General features: G+C 48.6%; 1 protein-coding gene across 1 annotated transcript in view; it reads right to left on the bottom strand.

The window, feature by feature from the left end:
* The window catches only part of NPAS2 (neuronal PAS domain protein 2), a 100,644-nt gene that overhangs the window by 19,325 nt on the left and 62,605 nt on the right, over positions 1-18,714 (bottom strand). Inside the window, exons 10-15 of the mRNA XM_052648228.1 lie at positions 17,934-18,081; positions 15,208-15,292; positions 9,782-9,923; positions 8,843-8,943; positions 5,718-5,807; positions 2,513-2,659 (exon numbers count right to left, since the gene is read on the bottom strand). Coding sequence (XP_052504188.1) covers positions 2,513-2,659; positions 5,718-5,807; positions 8,843-8,943; positions 9,782-9,923; positions 15,208-15,292; positions 17,934-18,081 — 713 coding nt within the window. The remainder of the gene's footprint in view (positions 1-2,512; positions 2,660-5,717; positions 5,808-8,842; positions 8,944-9,781; positions 9,924-15,207; positions 15,293-17,933; positions 18,082-18,714) is intronic.

Here is an 18,714-nt window from a genome sequence, read left to right as displayed (position 1 = left end):
CAGCTTTTCAGCTGAACAACTCTCTATGTGGCGCCCTTCATGATCCCATCTAGGTGCAAACACCACACCCCGAGAACGTCTCCCTCATAACCCAATATTTTCTGGAAAAAAAAAAAATACTTAACAAGCATCTCAGGCCCACATAGTCTCAATGAAGCTCCAAGCCAACGGGATAGGTAGGAAAAAGTCCACTGAAGTTGGGAATAATGGACATGGGGGGAGTGGGGAAGGGGTAGGATTTGCTACTGTGATGTCTACGCCCCTGCTTTAGTGACAGTAAAGGAGAACTGTATGCCTTAAGAAGATGACTTCTTAACAGTGCTCTGGAGTCAGTTTTATAGAAAGCCTGAGGAAAAATTTTCCTAATTCAAGTGAGCAAAGTCATCTGAGAAAAAAAAAACAACAAACTTTAATTTTCCACCAAACTAATCCTACTGCTCACATGTGGTTTTCATTGTTCTTATATACTTAGCTTTACAAAGACTTGTTATTACAGAACATTTCAGGAGTACAGAAAATAGATACTGTATAATGAAACCCCATATATTAATGCTAGGCTTCAGCAATTATCCACCTTTTGCTCTTATTTAATCTATCTTCCCACATTTTTTGGGAGGATTGGAGTAATTTTTACTTGCTTATCTTGTATGCTTGATTCACTTATTTTTTTTTTTAAACATCGCATTTTGGCTGAACATTTCGGAACGTATCTCTTTAAATCCTTAAACGTGCAAAAAGCATGAAAAAAGACTCTGAGGACTCGTTCTCTGGTTTGACTGTGGATTTCCAAGCTCATTGGAAAATTCCACTGCAGAGATAAGGTCAAGGGAAGAAACCAGCGGAATAACACGTGGAGCCCTGGGGCCCACGTCATCGCTCACAAAGCTCAGGTGCTAGACCTTGGGGGTCAACAAAAGGCACTGTCAGGAGGAAGAAAAATAATAACGCTTCATACCAGAGAGCAAAAGAGAGAGCCGTGTTTCTCTGTTACTTCAGAGTTCAGCTTTGAAAATAGAGAAGTCTGGGCTCTGAGGCGGATGTTCATCCGCCCACCTTGCTTTTAGCAGTTTCTGGCTCAGTGCCCCCTTCCTGTTAATGTAAAAATTCCATTCAATTCATTAGAGTCAGGAATTCCAGTCACTGGACCCTGGATTGACGAGGCTCAAGATCAAGGCACTTTGATGGCCCCTTGTGTCTTCATATAAATGCTGCTGTATTGTCCCTTGGCAACTCAGGGATGTCACTCAGGAGGTTGAGGGAGCATAGGGTTGTCCGCGGAGCACAGGGCTGTGGGCGGAGCACAGGGCTGTGGGCGGGGCGAAGGGTTGTGGGCGTGGTGGCCGGTCCAGGGACACCAAGCAGGTGCACCTGACTGGGCTCCTCTGCCTTAAGGGACCGGAGGGGCCAGGCCGGGCAGAGAGGGCAGCCCCAGGTTTAGAGCATATGTAAAGCCCACCAGGAACATCTGTGGGGACCCAGGGAGGCAGGATGGCTGGCTCTAGGAGTCTCCAGGCTGCTCAACACCTTTGTAGTATCCTGTGTTCATCTCAGTTCAAGGTGTTCTTATGTCCACAGGAGAGGTTGCGTGGATGGTGGGGGTGTGGGGGGTGGAGTGGACGGCAGGGTCAGTACCCTAGCCATTTCCCTCAGGGGTCTCTTCTGCTTCCATCTGTTCCCCCCTAGGTGGGTGCCAAGGCTTACCTCACTCAGGGCAGACTCCAAGGCTGGCTACATTTACAATCAAAGTCTGGGCCCAAAGAATGCGCTTTGGAAGAAAAACAGTCCTGGACTGATTTAAATGAAACTTGGTAAAAATAATTTAACCTTGAAAGAGATCCAATATATAAAGTTTTTTCCTCCATAAAGGAATCTCTGGTTAGGATTCAAAGAAGTGACATCTGGGGCTGGGTTGGGGTGGGGTCCAATTAAAAGCAGCTGCTGTCAGAGGGCACCCCAATTGCCATGCTGCAATGGGGGTGTCCTGTGGGTGCCAGGGTGCTGACCTCCAGTCTCTGGCTCCCAGGCCGCCCCCCTGCAGGGGGCAATGGGCACAGATTCGTGTCTCCCTGCATTCATGCTTTGGATGAGAGCAAACAGCAGACCATCTCTTTGTCAGCAGCCTAGGGGTGCTCGGAAAGCAGTTGCACATGTGCTGGGGAGTTTAAAACTCCATGGGAGGGAGGCTGGTGTCTGTGAAGGGTGACTAACCACCAAACACATGAAACAAAATGCAGGCAGCACAGGAAATGTGTGTCCAACAGAGTGAGGGGTGAGTGAAAAGGCTGTCATGTGAATTTTACGTTTGGCCTGGAGCGGGGATGATGGAGGTGGGGTTCATTACTTGCAGTTCACTGGTAGAGGTTTCAGTTTGTCCAGGAGGCAGGGCACAGTAAGGCAGCCTAGTGAACCTTGGAGGGAGTCCTGGCTGCCCTGAAAGGGTGGATTAGGACACATCACACAGCGGTGGGGAGCACAGAGCCCGGGGGACCGCTGGCCCAGTAAGGGGCGTCACCTGGACGTTGGAGTCCTGGACCAGGCAGAGCTGCTCCTGGATCTTGTGGAGTTCTTCCTGCTGCCACCGGATGTTGGCTTGCAGGATGCGTGTCCGCTGCTCCAGCTGGTCTTTGATGGTCTGGAACATGCTGAGCTGTGCTGAAAACTTCAAGGTGGGGTTAAGACACAGAACCCAGTGAGAGTGCTATTTCAGCCATGCAGACGGATATTGCTGTTGCTCTGAGTGGCCCTGTGCACTTTCACTTTCAGTGCCTTACCCTCCCTTTGCAGCACCCCTGACCCACTGCCGCAATGAGTGACCCACTGCCGGGGAGCTTGCCCATGAGCAGGGGTTCTGGATAAGGGTGGGGGTGGCCCAGGGACTCTCCTGTGAGCTTTTCTCAGGCCCATGGGGACCTGCAGGTCTAATTCATTGCACTCTAGTCTGGGAGGGCCAGCTTTGGAATTCATATGGAGTGTGAATATATACATACATATATGGGCTTCCTCGGTGGCACTAGTGGTAAAGAACCTGCCTGCCGATGTAGGAGACATAAGAGACGCAGGTTCGATCCCTAGGTTGTGAAGATCCCCTGGAGTAGGAAATGGCAACCTGGTCCAGTATTCTTGCCTGGAGAATTTCATGGACAGAGGAGCCTGGCAGGCTACAGTCCATAGGACTGCAAAGAGTTGGACACAACTGATGCGACTTAGCATGAACGCACATGTAAGTGAATTGCTTTGTTGCATATCAGAAATTAACACATTGTACATCAACTGCACTTTGGTAAAAAATATTGGTAAGAAAATCTGCTGCTAAACATTTGCTTAAAGATATCTGCTCTAAACCAACTGTATCAAAAAAATCTCACTCAGAAATCTCACTGATCAAAATATCAAGCTAGGATTTTGAAAGATAATTCGCTCGAGAAAGAAAAGTTCTATCAGGTATTCAGTTAAGATAACAGAAGACAAAAGCTCCTGTGCTGGGTTCCTTAAAGTCTGGAGACTGTCCAGGCTATGACACCATGTCCAGAGAGGATGGTCTGGATGGCCCCTTGGCTCCCAAGGGAAACAGTGAGTGGAGGCGGTCATTGGTGAGGGCCCAGCACCAAATTTCATGAGTGTTAATTACTTCTAGTATTATTCTTATTTTCCTAAGGCATTCCAGGAACCCTCAAACATGAATCTCTTGTTATATTTTTTCTTTAAAGCTTATTTACTTTTAATTGGAGGATAATTGCTTTACAATGGTGTGTTGGTTTCTGCCGTACATCAGCATGAATCATCATAGGTACACACACGTTCCCTCCCGTCCTGAACCTCCCTCACACTGGCTACCCCATCCCACCCCTCTAGCTTGTCACAGGCGCCAGGTTGAGCTCCCTGTGTCCCACAGCAAATTCCCACTGGCTGTCTAGTTTACACATGGTAGTGTGTATATTTCCAGCCTAGGCTGTCAATTCGTCCCACTCTCTTGTCCTGCTGTGTCCACAAGTCCACTCGCTACGTCTGTGTCTCCATTGCTGCCTTGCAAATAGGTTCATCTGTACCATTCTTCTAGATTCCATCGATATACATTAATATGCAATATTTGCTTTTCTCTTTCTGAATTACTTCACTCTGTATAACAGTCTCCAGTCTTGTTATATTCTAGATCATGGCCTTTTCGATAAAGAGTTTTATCCCAACGTAGAGACACGTTAGCAACCATGAAGCAAAACCATCACTTACCCAGATAGCCAATTTCCTAGAGTTTGGATTTTATTTTCTATTTCCCCTTACATGATAACATCAGTGAGGGGAAAGAGAAAACTGCAGAATCTCATTTTTCACATGAGTAGGCATGAGAAAAACTGTCTGACATGAAAGGACAACATTATGCAAGAACCTCTTAAAGAATACAGCTATTAAGTATAATATGCCTAAGAGACTAAGAACTGTTAGTGTTAATTAAAATGAGGTTTAATATATGAAAAATTGGAATTCCAAAAGGGCCTTCATCACACCATGACTTATTGTAAAACAAAGACATTCTTTCCTATGGAAGACCCGCAAGTTGAAGGAATTCTCATTTCAAGGGCCTGCGGATAAAGAAGTTACTTCCTACCAAATGTGCCTTGGGAATTTGAAGATAAAAAAATAATTCTTTTTTTTTTTTTTTCCTAATGAGCATGAATAGAGATCATGTTTGTCAATTCTGGATGGGTTGGTTTTATATCCTTACTTTAGTCTAACTCTAGCAAGAGGCCCATGCTAGCATGTGTCTTTCCTATTCCCGGAAAACAGACGAGGCTGCTGTTAATGGGACAGGCAGACGTTCTGAAAAGATTTTCATCAGTGGTGCCAGATTGGCAGCAAGACAGACTCTACGTTTTGGCAAGAGTATGGCCAGGAGCACATGTTGATAGACTGCCCCCAGGACCCTCTTGTGGCCAGGGAGGGGGCAAAATTCAATATCCCATAAAAGAATTGAAATCTGAGATCTGACCAGTCAGCTCAACTGTTCTTGGAGTTCCACAGGCAGAATATATATACATACATATATATATATATATATATATATATATTTTTTTTTTTTTTTTTTACTGGTTCTGTAAAAACACACTGCATGGTGGCTTCTCTGTTCATATGAGCATCTCTCCCTTCAACTCTGAGTTCAAAAGCAAGGGCCCTGTTACAAGCATCCTTGCCTCCTCACATTCACTCCCTGACTGACCCAAATAGTAACCATTGACTGTTGTTGAGACAAAGCAGGAATTACTCTGCAAAGCCCTGGTCCTTTATTATTATTTTTTTTAATGTGGTATTTATAGTACTGGACTCAGAGCTTTTAAATCCTTGTAGAGTCTTTCTATGACATTTGTCCTAACTCAGACCTTCTCTAAAATATTGTGGCCGATCAGGAGTCATGAAAAATGAGAGGAACACAGAAAGTGGCCGAGGGATGAAGCAAGATTGTTGACAGGATTGGGAGAGAGATGCGGGGAAGATCAATGGGAGGACGGATGGAGATGAGGACAGTGGGGAGAGGGCAGCGGAAGGGGCAGGTCCGCAACTCAGCACGCCCCGCCTGCACGTGGGGAGGCAGAGTCCCATTTTGGGGGCCTTGGTCTGGAGCCCGTACGTCGGCACCAGTGTACCCACACCCTCCAGTGGATTTCAGCATCCTGTCTCAAGGAAGTGCCTCCCTGGGTCTCCCTTGCCCTGAGTCCCAGACTCACCTGTGACACGGGGGCAGGTGGGCTCTGCAAGATGGTCTGAGGCAGGAGCTGCTGTGTGAGGTCACAGGATGCCGGGGCTGGCAGGGGGGCCTGGGGGAGACAGGGAGGGTGGCTTTGATACATATAAGCTTCTGGGCTATTACAGAACGGATGGGGCGCCGTCTCTCTGCCAGCTGGGCTCTCTGGCTTCAAGGAGGCCCTTTTGCCCTGGAGAGGATCGCTCACTTCTGGCAGGTATATGTTCCCCTGAAAAGGTGGGGTCACAGGTTATTACCCTTGCAGGGAATGGAGCCAGAGCTGACACATAGCTGGATGGGTGGGGGGTCCTGGGACCACTTGGGCCCGACGTTCCCACCATGGTGCACTCTGCAGAATCACTACCACCAGCCGGAGCTGGGCATTGCCACCCCACCCCACCCTCCCTCCCCTCCTGTTCTAGGCTCCATTCTTGGTGGATTTGGTTGGTCTTTCCCTAAATTGATACTTTCTCAGCGGAAAGATTGTGGACTCATAACCAGTGTTGGCTCTGCGTGGCCTTTCCGCTCAACACTCACACTAACGTGGACAGATGCAGAGGCATGCTTTCTATCACTGCCTTGCCCAAACTTTGTGGGCAGGGGGCCGTGGCGGGTGGGGACTAGAACTGGGGCAGGGAACAGTGTGTAGAAATGAGAAATGCAACCCTCAGCTTCATGAAGCTCTTGAGAATTTTTAAAAGTAAAAAGATCCTTCTGAAGCTACTCCATCATTGCTCCAGGCCCTGGGGGCTACGAAAAGCAGCTCCAGTGGCAAACTGTCCCTAGGACAGCACTGGGACCAGAGCAGCAGGAGGCCTTGTTTTGAATGAGAGTCCTAGGGGCTGCTGCTGAGTCTCCCAATAGTGTTCCATTGCTCAATTGGGTGGAGGAACCCTGCCACCCTCAGCTGTCAGAAGAGCAGTTTTGTACAGTGGCTAGAAAGCCAGGCTTGGAACTGGATGCCCTGAGTCCAAATAGCTCTTCTGCCCACCTCTCTGGGTTTCAGCTTCCTCGTCTGTTACTATTTCTACCTGTGGCCCATTTATAGAGTCTCTGCCACCACCTGGTACTATTGCCAGGCGCCTTTGATGTGTTAACTCACTCAGTTCTCAAGCTAGAAGGTATTATGATTATTCCCAAACCTAGACACAGGCTAGTTAACTTACTGAGAGTCACACAGCTACTAAATGGATGAACTGAGTGATATTTGAAGCAGGTGGCATGAGTCCAAGCCTTTTCGCTTCACTGTGCACACTATATTTTCAGTATTCCTGAAGAAGTGGAAAATTTGAGGAGCACTTCAGAAGAAAGGTTTGTTGTTTAGTTGCTAAGTTGTTTCTTTTTCGTGATCCCATGGACTGTAGTCAGCCAGGCTCCTCTGTCCATGGGATTTAACAGGCAAGAACCCTGGAGTGGGTAGCCATTCCCTCTTCCAGGGGATCTTCCCAGTCCAGGACTGAACCTGTGTCTGCTGCATTGGCAGGTGGGTTCTTTACCACTGACCACCTGGGAAGCCCATGAAGAAAGGTTTAGAGGTATTCAAGAAAAGAGGTGGTCTCCAAGGACCAGGAGCTCAGAGGGTAGAGTCTCACGTGTTTTGGCCCCTAATGCATGCTCAGTTGCTCAGTCGTGTCTGACTCTTTGTGACCCCATGGGCTGTAGCCTGCCAGGCTCCTCTGTCCATGGGATTTCCCAAGCAAGAATACTGGAGTGGGTTGCTATGCCCTCTTCCAGGGGATCTTCCCGACCCAGGGATCGAACTCAGGTCTCCTGTGACTCCTGCACTGCAGGGGGATTCTCTACTGCTGAGCCACCGGGAAAGCCCAGTGACTTCACTCCCATCTCCAAAATGTCAGCCAGGGATGGGAAGAAGGTACTTGGCAACTATCTGAATGTGGCCGCTACATCTGGGGACACGTCCCCCCTCCAAGCAAGGTCTGAGTCCCGCTCCATGGGTGAGCTTGTGACTGTTTTGACCGAGAGGGACGGTGGAGGTAATGTATTGGGACTTGAAGGGGACGGCACGGAAAGCCACATGGCTTGTTTGGCTCTCGTGGGAGGTCCCTCTCCAGAATCTTCCTCTTGGAACAGGAGCCTTGCTGGGAGGATGGCATGGAGACGTCTATGCAGGTCAACAGAAGATGCTCTCGGCTGAGCCCACCTTCAGCTGGGGATGCACTTCCCAGCCCTGAATGGGGAGACCTCCAACACCAGGCACCAGAGAGGAGTCACTCCCACTGTGCCCTTTCTGAATTCCTGACTCAGAATCCGTGAACATGGAAAATCCTGGTAGCTTTACGCCACTGAGTTTTGTGCGGTTGGCAGCTTGTGCTGGATCACTGGAGTATGGCACGTACACAGTGACCCTGCATCCAGCCAGTGTGCTTTCCAGGAGGCCACGTTCCCTGACATCCTGGAGTTGTGGTTGTTCAGTCACTCAGTCATGTCTGACTCTTTGGGACTCCTGGACTGCAGCTTTCCCTGTCTTTCACCATCTCCGGGAGTTTGCTCAAACTCACGTCAACTGAGTCGGTGATGCAATCCAACCATCTCATCATCTGTCATCTGCTTCTCCTCCTGCCCTCAATCTTTCCCAGCATCAGGGTCTTTTCCAATGAGTCCTGGAGACGCCTGGCATATATGAAGGATGCTGTCTGATTCTGGGTTGACCAATAAGTTCATTTGGCTTTTGCATAAGATGGAGTGGAAAAACCCAAACAAATTTTTTGGCCAACCCAGTATATGCCAAGGGACATTTTGGTTGACCATCAAGCTTCTCAGACATTTTCACTGGGAATGAGGGTCCAAAATGGGAACGTCCTGATCATGTACCCCCAGAGGCTCTGTGGATGGGACCCCCCCAGGTTTGAAGTTTCAAGCTTTAAAACGCCTTTGGATTTTGAGATATACATCCATGTTAATTTTGGGATCAGAGTGTTTCAAATTAGTTGCCAATTAAGCTACTTAGCTTCCTACCCCCGCCTGCCACCCACCATCTCTAAGTACAGCGCGTTCTCTAGGAAGATACCGCCCGCAGTCCTGTGGCCTGGCAGGCCCCTGCAGTGCTGTGGCACAGTCTAGGGGGAAAGTTTGGGGTCACACACATACCGGCATCGCGGCTGCCTGGCTGAGTCCTGGCACTGGGAGCTCTTGGGCCGATCTGGGCAAAGCCGGGGTGCTGGCCTCTGCCCTCAGCTTGCTTGGAGTGGCTGCAAGAAAACATGGCACCTTGCAGACTTGCACACACTTAACAGCTCTCTCATCAAAAGAGGGTGAGAGAACCTCCCTAGTGGTCCAGTGGTTAAGAATCCACCTGCCAAGGCAGGGGACACGAGTTCCATCCCTGGTCTGGGACGATTCCACATGCTGCGGGGCAACTATACCCGTGCGCCACAGCCTCTGGGCTCACGTGCTGCAGCTATGGAAGCCCGCAAGCCCTAAAGCCCGTGCCCTGCAACAATAGAAGCCACCACAGTGAGAAGCCCGCGCGCCGCAGCTGGAGAGGAGTTTCCGCTGGCCGCAGCTAAAGAAAGCCTGCACACAGCAATGAAGACCCAGCACAGCCACAAATAAATAAACAGGTAAAAATTTTAAAAAGTGGGGGGGGGGGGGGTGACCACAGTGTGCATGAAACATGGGCCTGTTTGGAATCTGATGAAGGGAGCCTAGCAGGAGTGCAGGTGGTTCCGAGAGGCCCGGAAGTTCTGCCAGCTTCCAGCCTCAGTGGGGGCACAGGGGGTGACAGCAGAGCACCCACAAGCTTTAGGTGCACCACGAGGTTCAGCCGCCTGCCTGACCGCACAGCTCACCAGGCCCGTGTGACGCCCACTGAATGTCGGCTTCGTGGGGCAGCGGAGGAACCAGAGCATGGAGCGGGGTGCGGCAGGGTGGGGGAGGAAGCTAGAGGGAAAGAAAGCAAGGAGTGGGGACCAGATGGCGACTTTAGCTTCATGCCACGGACTGCCCGGCTTCTCCTTGAATGTGGGGTCCCTCATGGGACTCTGTGTACACTCCCAACCGCCCTGCCCTCTGCAGAGTCACACTTACAGGTGGGCTCTGACATGGCTGTGCGCGAGGATTTGTGGGAACTTCTTGAGGAGGCCGATGGTGAGTGACTGGTGTTAAGGCCTGAGGTGCCCATGTCAAGTGCATTAAAGTGCTGCTGAGGTTCCAGGCTGGAGCCCTTGTCCTGAAACACACACACACACACACACACACACACACACACACACACACACACACACACAGAGTCCATGTTTCAGCATCAAGACTGTGGCAATGAACTATGTTACTTTAGTTGCCCTCTAAATATGCAGGAAAGCTTGAAGGGTACTGAGAGAAATACTGTAACTGCTTGGAGAGAATTCCACAGACATTCAGGTGGACTATTTATACGAATATATAATCTAGCATCTTTGAGGGCCTGGTAGCTTCCCTGGTGGCTCAGATGGTAAAGAATCTGCCTGCAATGCGGAAGACCCGGGTTCAAACCCTGGGTTGGGAAGATGCCCTGGAAGAGGGCATGGCAACCCGCTCCAGTATTCTTGCCTGGAGAATCCCATGGACAGAGGAGCCTGGTGGGCTACAGTCCATGAGGTTGCGAAGAGTAGGACATGACTGAGCAACTGAGTTTCAGGTTATTTTTCAGCCTGTAAGCAGTATTGATTACACTTTCTTGCCTTCTATTTTGATATTTTAGATTTTCATAATTGACCTGGCATTTTGTTTTTTCTTAAAATTGTCACCTCATGCCCAGAATCTTGGCTTTCCCAGAAGCGGGGTGGAGAGGCAGATTCTAGAAATAAGGTTACTGGTGGGACTGGGTTACTCATACTCCAATGAGGGACTTCCCTGGAGATTTGGTTAGGACTTCACCCTCCAATGCAATGCAGGGGCGCAGGTTCAATCCCTGCTCACACGCCTCACGAGCTAGAATACCACATGTCTCCCAGTCAAAAAACCAAAACATAAAACAGAAACAATACTGTAACAAGTTCAATAAAGACTTCAAAAACGGTCCACATTAAAAAAAAAAATCTAAAGAAAGAAAAATACTCTGGGATTTCCCTGGTGGTCCAGTGGTTGAGAATCCACCTTCCAATGCAGGGGACGTGGGTTCCATCCCTGCATGGGGAATTAAGATCCCACATACTTTGGGGAAACTAAGCCTGTGCACCCCAACTAGAGAGAGAAGCCTGAGCTCTGCAACTAGAGAAGCCTGCAATAAAGATCCCACAATGAAGGTGCTACAACCAAGACCTGATGCAGCCAAATAAACAAATATTAAAAAAATAAAAAATAAATACTCCAATCAGGCAAATGCCTTTGGACCGTTCTGGACACCGTCTCCCCACTACTCTTCCTCTGCAGCCTCAAGGCACCCGAGGCCAAGGGGCAAAGGTCTCCAATTCTTGACCCCTGGATCCTAACTGTTGCTGGGCCCTCAGGGTGCCTCTGCCTCAAGAGCATGGCATGAAGAGAAAGCAACTGTGACTTTCCAACCCTGAGGAACCACCCTTCTGTCCTGCATTGGCTCAGGTGTCACTCATGCACGTGTGCTAAGTCATTTCAGTCGTGTTCGACTCTTTGGAACCCCAAGGACTGTAGCCCGCCAGGCGCCTCTGTCTGTGGGATTCTCCAGGGGCCCACTGGAGTGGGTTGCCCTGCCCTCCTCCAGGGGATCTTCCCGACCCAGGGATCAAACCCACATCTCCTGCACTGGCAGGTGGGTTCTTTACCACTAATGCCACCTGGGTCATAAGCCTAAGAAGATGACTGTAGTGATTTTTAATCTAAAGAAGAAACATAATGATTACTCTCCTCAGCCAAGCTCCTTCCTATTCTCAGAAGGATGGTGGGATTCCTGGGCTGCCTGGACAGGCTGGTGTCCCTGGTCTCAGGTCTTAAATCCCTGTGTCTAAGTCTACATGACAGTTCTATCCTTTGTGTTGGGCCTCCAGTGCGGGTGGACCCTGAGTGTGCCCAAACAGCCCTGAAATGATTGCTACCAGCCATAAAGGCCTTTGGGCAAAACAGAATCGCAGGGTGTGTCTGGGTTTGCTGGGCTCAGTGTATATTTTCAGACCCTACTGCTTGGTCATGGCATGCGTGCAAGCTAAGTTGCTTCAGCTGTGTCTGACTCTTTGTGACCCAATAGACTGTAGCCCACCAGACTCCTCTGTCCATGGGATTCTCCAGGCAAGAAGTTGTTGTTCAGTCATGTCCAACTCTTTGTGATCCCATGGACCGCACACACCAGGCTTCCCTGACCCTCACCATCTCCTGGGGTTTTCCCAAGTTCATGTCCATTGCATCAGTGATGCCATCCAGCCATTGCATCCTCTGGCACCCTCTTCTCTTTCTGCCCTCAATCTTTCCTAGCATCAGGGTCTTTCCCAATGAGTCAGTTCTTTGCATCAGGTGACCAAAATACTGGAGTTTCAGCTTCAGCATCAGGTCTTCCAATGATTATTCAGGGATGATTTCCTTTAAGATTGACTGATTTGATTTCCTTGCTGTCAAAGGGACTCTCAAGAGTCCTCTCCAGCCCCACAGTTTGAAAGCATCAATTCTTTGGCGCTCTGCCTTCGTCACAGTCCAGCTCTCACAACCTATGTAACTGGGTCTTACGTGACCAGATAAGCAGAAAGAAAGAAAGTGAAGTTGCTCAGTCGTGTCCAACTCTTTGCGATCCCATGGACTGTAGTCTAGCAGGCTTCTCTGTCCATGGGATTTTCCAGGCAAGAGTACTGGAGTGGGTTGCCATTTCCTTCTCCCAAATCACACCTTTTAGAGTGGGGTCCCAGGCGAATTGTGTGTGCCTGGTCAGCAGACAAGTAAATGCAGGAAGTGAGAGAAAGAGCTGAAAAACTTTTCTAGCCATCTGCCGTACATCATACACAAGCAGGGGAATCTGCATTTTATAGTCCATCCGTCAGTGACAGACTTGAAATTAAAAATCCAAATGGTCCATTACCGCTAAGAGTTTGAAAAGCACAGTCCTGGAGCTGTGACTTTAAAAGGGACTTCTGAATCTGACAGCCTGAGATTGTATTTGTGTGTGTGTTGTTTAGTCGCTCAGTCACGTCCAACTCTTTGTGACCCTGCAGACAGCAACATGCCAGGCTTCCCTGTCCTTCACCATCTTTTGGAGTTTGCTCCAACTCATGTCCATTGAGTTGATGATATCGTCCAATCATCTCATCCTCTGTTGATCCCTTTTCCTCCTGCCTTCAATCTTTCCCAGCATCAGGGTCTTTTCCAATGAATCAGCTCTTCGCATCAGGTGGCCAAAGTATTGGAGCTTCAGCGTCAGTCCTTCCAATGAATATTCAGGGTTCATTTCCTTTAGGATTGACTGGTTTGATTTCCTTGCTATCCAAGGGACTCTCAAGAGTCTTCTGTGTGTTTATACATAAGTACATGTTGACGAGAACTTTCACTGAGCTCTAATATTCCCCAAAGATCAGAAACCTCAATAATGAATTTCTGGCTGGATGACACACCGTATGCCTGATCTTCAGCTGTGATGTATGATGTGTCGAACACCTGCCTATGAACAGCTTAATTCCAGCCTTGGGCATGACATATGATGCCTTCATGTGACAGAGCTGGGTAATAAACACGTCCATGGACAATGACAGAGGTGTTGTACCATGGTGCTGGTGAGGAATCACCGCACAACGCAGCAGCACTTTGCCTGCCAGTTGGAGCGGCTCAGCAAAGGTGCAAATGCATTCTGGTCTCTAAAGGGGATCTCTTCCTCTTCCTAACTCAGTTCTTAATGGACCAGAGATGCGTCGATGGTCCACTGACTGCGCTAAAGTGAGTATCACAATAAAGCAAATCACATTAAATTTTTTTCTTTGTTTCCCAGTACATAGAAAAGATAAACTGACCAGTGCTGTTGTGTCAATTTCTAGCCAGAGACTAGATTCTAGGTCATGGGCTGGTTGGAACTTGAACTGTGTTTCATCAAGATGAACTTCCTTCCCACGTTTTGACATAAAATGAAATTGGGATATGTCCTTCAACTCACAATAAGAAATCTTGACTTCACAGATGGGCAGCTTTCTCTCTTTCCTAGTGGAGACAGAGAGAGATCTTACAATCGATGACTTCTTAGCTTTGATGAAATACAACATTCCCTTTCTTGCTTTCTCTCTTTTTTCCTCCCAACATATGTGTCTGCTTGAAGAATGACCTTTGAGAAACAGGGTTCTGATCTGCTTATGAGCTTCTGTCGAGTTGTCAGCGATGAGGGCTGCCTGGCCAGAGGGTGCCAGGGACTCAGGCTGGAGAGGAAAGAGGTCTGGGCTTTGTGAAGAGAAACACCTCTCCATTCCTCTCAGGGCTCCCTGACACCAAGGTGGCTCCAAAAAGGATGTCAGCTCAGACCCCCAGACACAGAAGCGGCCAGTACACCCTGCCAGTGGTACCATAGCGGGAGTGTGAGGGGCAATGAGCTTGTGGGGTGCTCTTTTTGAGGGCAGGTACAGCACTTGGCCTAAGGGGAGGACAGGATGCAGAGACTCAATGGGATGATGGAATAACCCCCCGCTTTTCATCTGTGGGAGAGACACAAAGTGGACTCACCTACAGGCAGACATTGTTTTATTGTATTTCCCTTTATCACACTTCTTGGAGAGTGTGATTTTTTACAAATTGAAGGTTCATGGCATTCCTGTCTTGTTAGATGCTGCTTACCATTTTTTAAGCAGTAAAGATTTTTAAAATTAAGGTATGCCATTAAAAAAAAAACAACAACTGGGCTTCCCTGTTGGCTCAGACAATCGAGAATCTGCCTGCAATGCAGGAGACCTGGGTTCGATCTCTGGGTTGGGATGATCCTCTGGAGGAGGGAATGGCAACCCACTCCAGTATTCTTGCCTGGAGAATTCCATGGACAGAGGAGCCTCGTGAGCTACAGTCTATGGGTTCACAGAGTCAGACATGACTGAGGAACTAACACTTTCACTTGCACACTTAACAGACTACAGAATAGGGTCAACATATCTTTCATATCCACTAGGAAACCAAAAAAAGTGATGTGATTTGTTTTGTGGTGATATTCACTTTACTGTGGTGGTCTGGAACCTGCAGTATCTCCGAGGTTTGCCTGCACAGTCATTCTTTTAAGGCTGGAAGGTCACCAAACCCTGCTTTGAGTTGAGAGGCTGTTTTCCTTCACAGCTCTGTGAGTTCCCAGTCTCCATGACCTCAGATACGTTATCTGCATCCATAGTACGCTCAGTCTCACCTGAAGGACAGTGACAGTGCCCACCTTGCAGGAACCTCAATGAGGGGCAAGTAAGCAAATACCCCCCAAATTACATTGACGAGTACTGTGAACATAGCAAGAGCTCAAAAAACATGACCTGCTGCTTCAGGTATTACTATTTTTATGATCACAACTCATGAAAGATTCTACTCAGCCAAACTTTGCCTTCCTCCTCTGCTGGGGATCAGATTACCTTCAGTGCTGAAGGGTGGACGGTCTCCAGCAGCGGGTCCTCCAGCGCCAATTCCTGCCTCCTCTCCACCCGGACCTCGGCGTAACTGCTCAGGAAATCAAGAGACCACAGCTGGAAGGGGTATGTCCCGGGATGACACCAGCAAAGAGGGCTGTGTGACACCCTCTCCCAGGGCAGCCACTAGCAAGCCTGGCCCAGTTACTTGTTTGGGGATGGGGTTTCTTTCTGGGCCTACATTCCACAGGAGTCACTTCTACTATGACATTTGGAGTGACTTCCTTTCTGGGACTTGCCTTGTGATCCAGGGGCTGGGACTTCATGCTTCCAGTTCAGGGGGCCTGGGTTTGATCCCTGGTCAGGGAACTTCCCTGGTGGCTCAGATGGTAAAGCATCTGCCTACAATGTGGGAGATCCGTGGGTTCAGACCCTGGGATGGGAGGATCTCCTGGAGAAGGCAATGGCAACCTACTCCAGTATTGCCTGGAAAATCCCATGGATGGATAAGCCTGGTAGGCTACAGTCCATGGGGTCACAAAGAGTCGGACACAACTAAGCGACTTCACTTCAGGGAACTAAAGAGCTTCCCTGGTGGCTCAGATGGTAGAGAATCTGGCTGCAATGTGGGAGACATGAGTTCGATCCTTGGGTTGGGAAGATCCCCTGGAGAAGAGAATGGACCCCACAAGCTGTGGGGCACGGCCAAAGAAAAAAACAATCATAAAATTTTTTAAAAACACATAAAGAAGAACATTTTCCTTTCCAGGATGTTGTTGCCTACATTTTCTTCTGTTATTTTTGTTCTTTTCTCTTTTGACTGATCTTGACCCATCCCACCCAGAAACCCCCACACACAATTGTCTTTAGAAGCCTATTTTCATTAAAATGATGAGCCTCAGCCTTCAAATAATTAGAAGACTTTCTGGAGACCTACTCAGTTTGGACTATGCACAGGAGGAAGTGATATATAAACTTTTTTTTTTTTTTAGTAATTACAGACTACGATTACAGACTATGAAACTTCCAGAAGTTTTCTTTTGACCAAACCTAGAACTAGCCAGACCCAGATGGCCAATTAGTCTATGGACCCACTTTTTGAATGGCATGGGGAAATCAACTCAGAGTGGTGATGGCTGAGTGGCCCAGCTGTGGCTTTTGCACCGATTATAGAGCTGTGGGCTGGGTATGGGGCCTTGGGGAGCGGTGGTGGCTCCTGGGCCTCGGGGACACCTGTGGCCTCATTTCTCTCTTGGTTGCTCCCTACTTTCTTTGAGAATCTCATTCTGGGATCTGAGAAGATGGACCGGAAATCAGACTCTGAGGAGCAAGGTGTTGACGATGTTGTCTTACCTGGGGACAAAAGGACCCCCTGGCAAAGGTCCAGGCAGTTGGGGGTGGGGTGTGGAGGCTGGACGTGGAATCAGAAAACACTGGCTGCTGACGTGCCCAGGGGTGGGCTGGGAAGTCAGGGTCAGGTCCCTGGGGGTGGGCATGTATGTGATAATCAGGGTCACTGGCCAAGAAACACCTGCATTTCTTATCCTTCCTCTTTTCTCACTTACTAAACAAGGGATTTACGTGTGTGTGAGCGTGTGTGTATTGCCTTGGCCAAAAAGTTCGTTCGGGTTTCTAGAGCTCTTACGGGAAAAACAAAGTGAACGTTTTGCCCGATCCAATAGATAAGCATGTGTATATGGATAGTATCTATCCATCCATCTATTACCTATCTATCAATCAACCAACCATCGATTGTCTATCAATTAACTCTCTACCTATTCACCTATCTATCATCTATTGCCCTATCCATTTACCTAACTACCCGTTATCTGCTGGCAATCATCCATTGCTTATGTACATGTACATAACAACAGGTATGTATATGTATCTCTTGATCTATCATATATCTGTTATCTATCATCTATCTGTTCTGTATTGATACCTATATAGAATGTGATCCTTCTAACCTTTCTTTCGTTGCTCTCCTCAAAAGCTCTCCTCTAGACCAGCTTAAAACTAATTTATGTTCTTAAAATTTTTGTACTTGGGGAAAAAAACCCAAATGGCACTTCCCCTTTACCTTTGGGAACTGTGACACTACACAGGCAGTATCTAGGAAACACTGGATCTGCTTCCTCCCTTGGAAGCCCTGCCACCCACATGGGGCTGGGGCAGATAACCTCTCCCTGAGGTCAGGGATCTACCAGGAACCCTCTGGCTCTTGTACCACCCTGCCTTGGTTGCCAGCAGTAGTTTTTGAGGCATTCAAAAAGGGGGGGGGGGGGGGGGCGGGGGGAGGGACTATGTCTCTGAGTTATTCAGAGGCAAAATTTTAATTTTCTTTTCCTACCAGCGACAAGGGAAGGCTGGGGGCCGGATGGAGATGAGGGAAAATATGTAAGTAGGTCACTGAAGCAGTAATTTACGGAGGAACATCCTGGCTGCCTGGAAGAGCTCAGTGAGGCTGTCAGAGGGGCCTGGTGGGGCCCTGGGAGGAAGTCTCAGCCCTGGGAGGCCAGGGCTGGGTGTGGGCTAGGAAGGAGCTGGCTTCTGGGGATTAGTCTGCTCACTGTGAGCAGAGTCCTGCTGCAGAACTCAGGCCCGGGCTCACTCCTCAGAACTGGGGACCCCTGAGGATACTGGGGCTCTGAGCCACCTGCTAGGGACCCCTAAGCCATCTGCCCACCCTCCCAGCCCCCAGCCCGCCCACCCTCCTAGCCCCTGGCCCGCACCTGACCACCGAGTGTGTGCACACGATGAACTCGGGCTTGGAGTTCCACTGGTGGTAGGTGATGTAGTAGTGGGTCTGGAGCCAAATCCACTGCTGGCCTTTGGTCAGAAACCTGTAGCAGCACGACTTCCCTTTGCCAAACTGCATCACTGTGAGTGGAAGACAGAGTCGGCGAATAACCAGTGTTAGGACACAAGGACCCTTTCCTCCCACAGTCACTTTTAACAACACCAGCTTTCAAAATGACAGTGCCACACAGCAGTCATTTCCCCAGTAGTGATGGCTCTTCAGTGACCACAACCACCATGTGTAAAGTAGAGAGCTGGTAGGAAGTTGCTACATAACACAGGGAGCCCAGCTCAGTGCTCTGTGATGACCTAGAGGAGTGGGATGGGGGCGGGGAGGGAGGCCCAAGAGGGAGGGGACATGTATATAACTATGGCTGATTTGAGTTGCTGTACATCAGAAGTCAACACAACAACATTGTAAAGCAATCTCCCTCCAATTGAGACATAAATTTAAAAAAAAGATCACAGGAAATGGTCACGAATTCTGAAACAATGGAGGGATGATCCTCTTGCTTCCCCAAATGCTCAAAAGCTTAAGAGAGCCTTAAATCTGGGCAGATTCTTCAACTGGGAGTTTATTTAAGGAAACAATTCCATTCACCATTGCAATGAAAGTAATAAAATATTTAGGAATATATCTACCTAAAGAAACAAAAGACCTATATATAGAAAACTATAAAATACTGGTGAAAGAAATCAAAGAGGACACTAATA

The sequence above is a fragment of the Budorcas taxicolor genome, chromosome 11, assembly GCF_023091745.1.
Source record: "Budorcas taxicolor isolate Tak-1 chromosome 11, Takin1.1, whole genome shotgun sequence".
NCBI classification, from domain to species: Eukaryota; Metazoa; Chordata; class Mammalia; order Artiodactyla; family Bovidae; genus Budorcas; species Budorcas taxicolor.
Note: the sequence above shows the minus strand (reverse complement) of the source record. Positions and strands in the feature narration are given on the sequence as shown.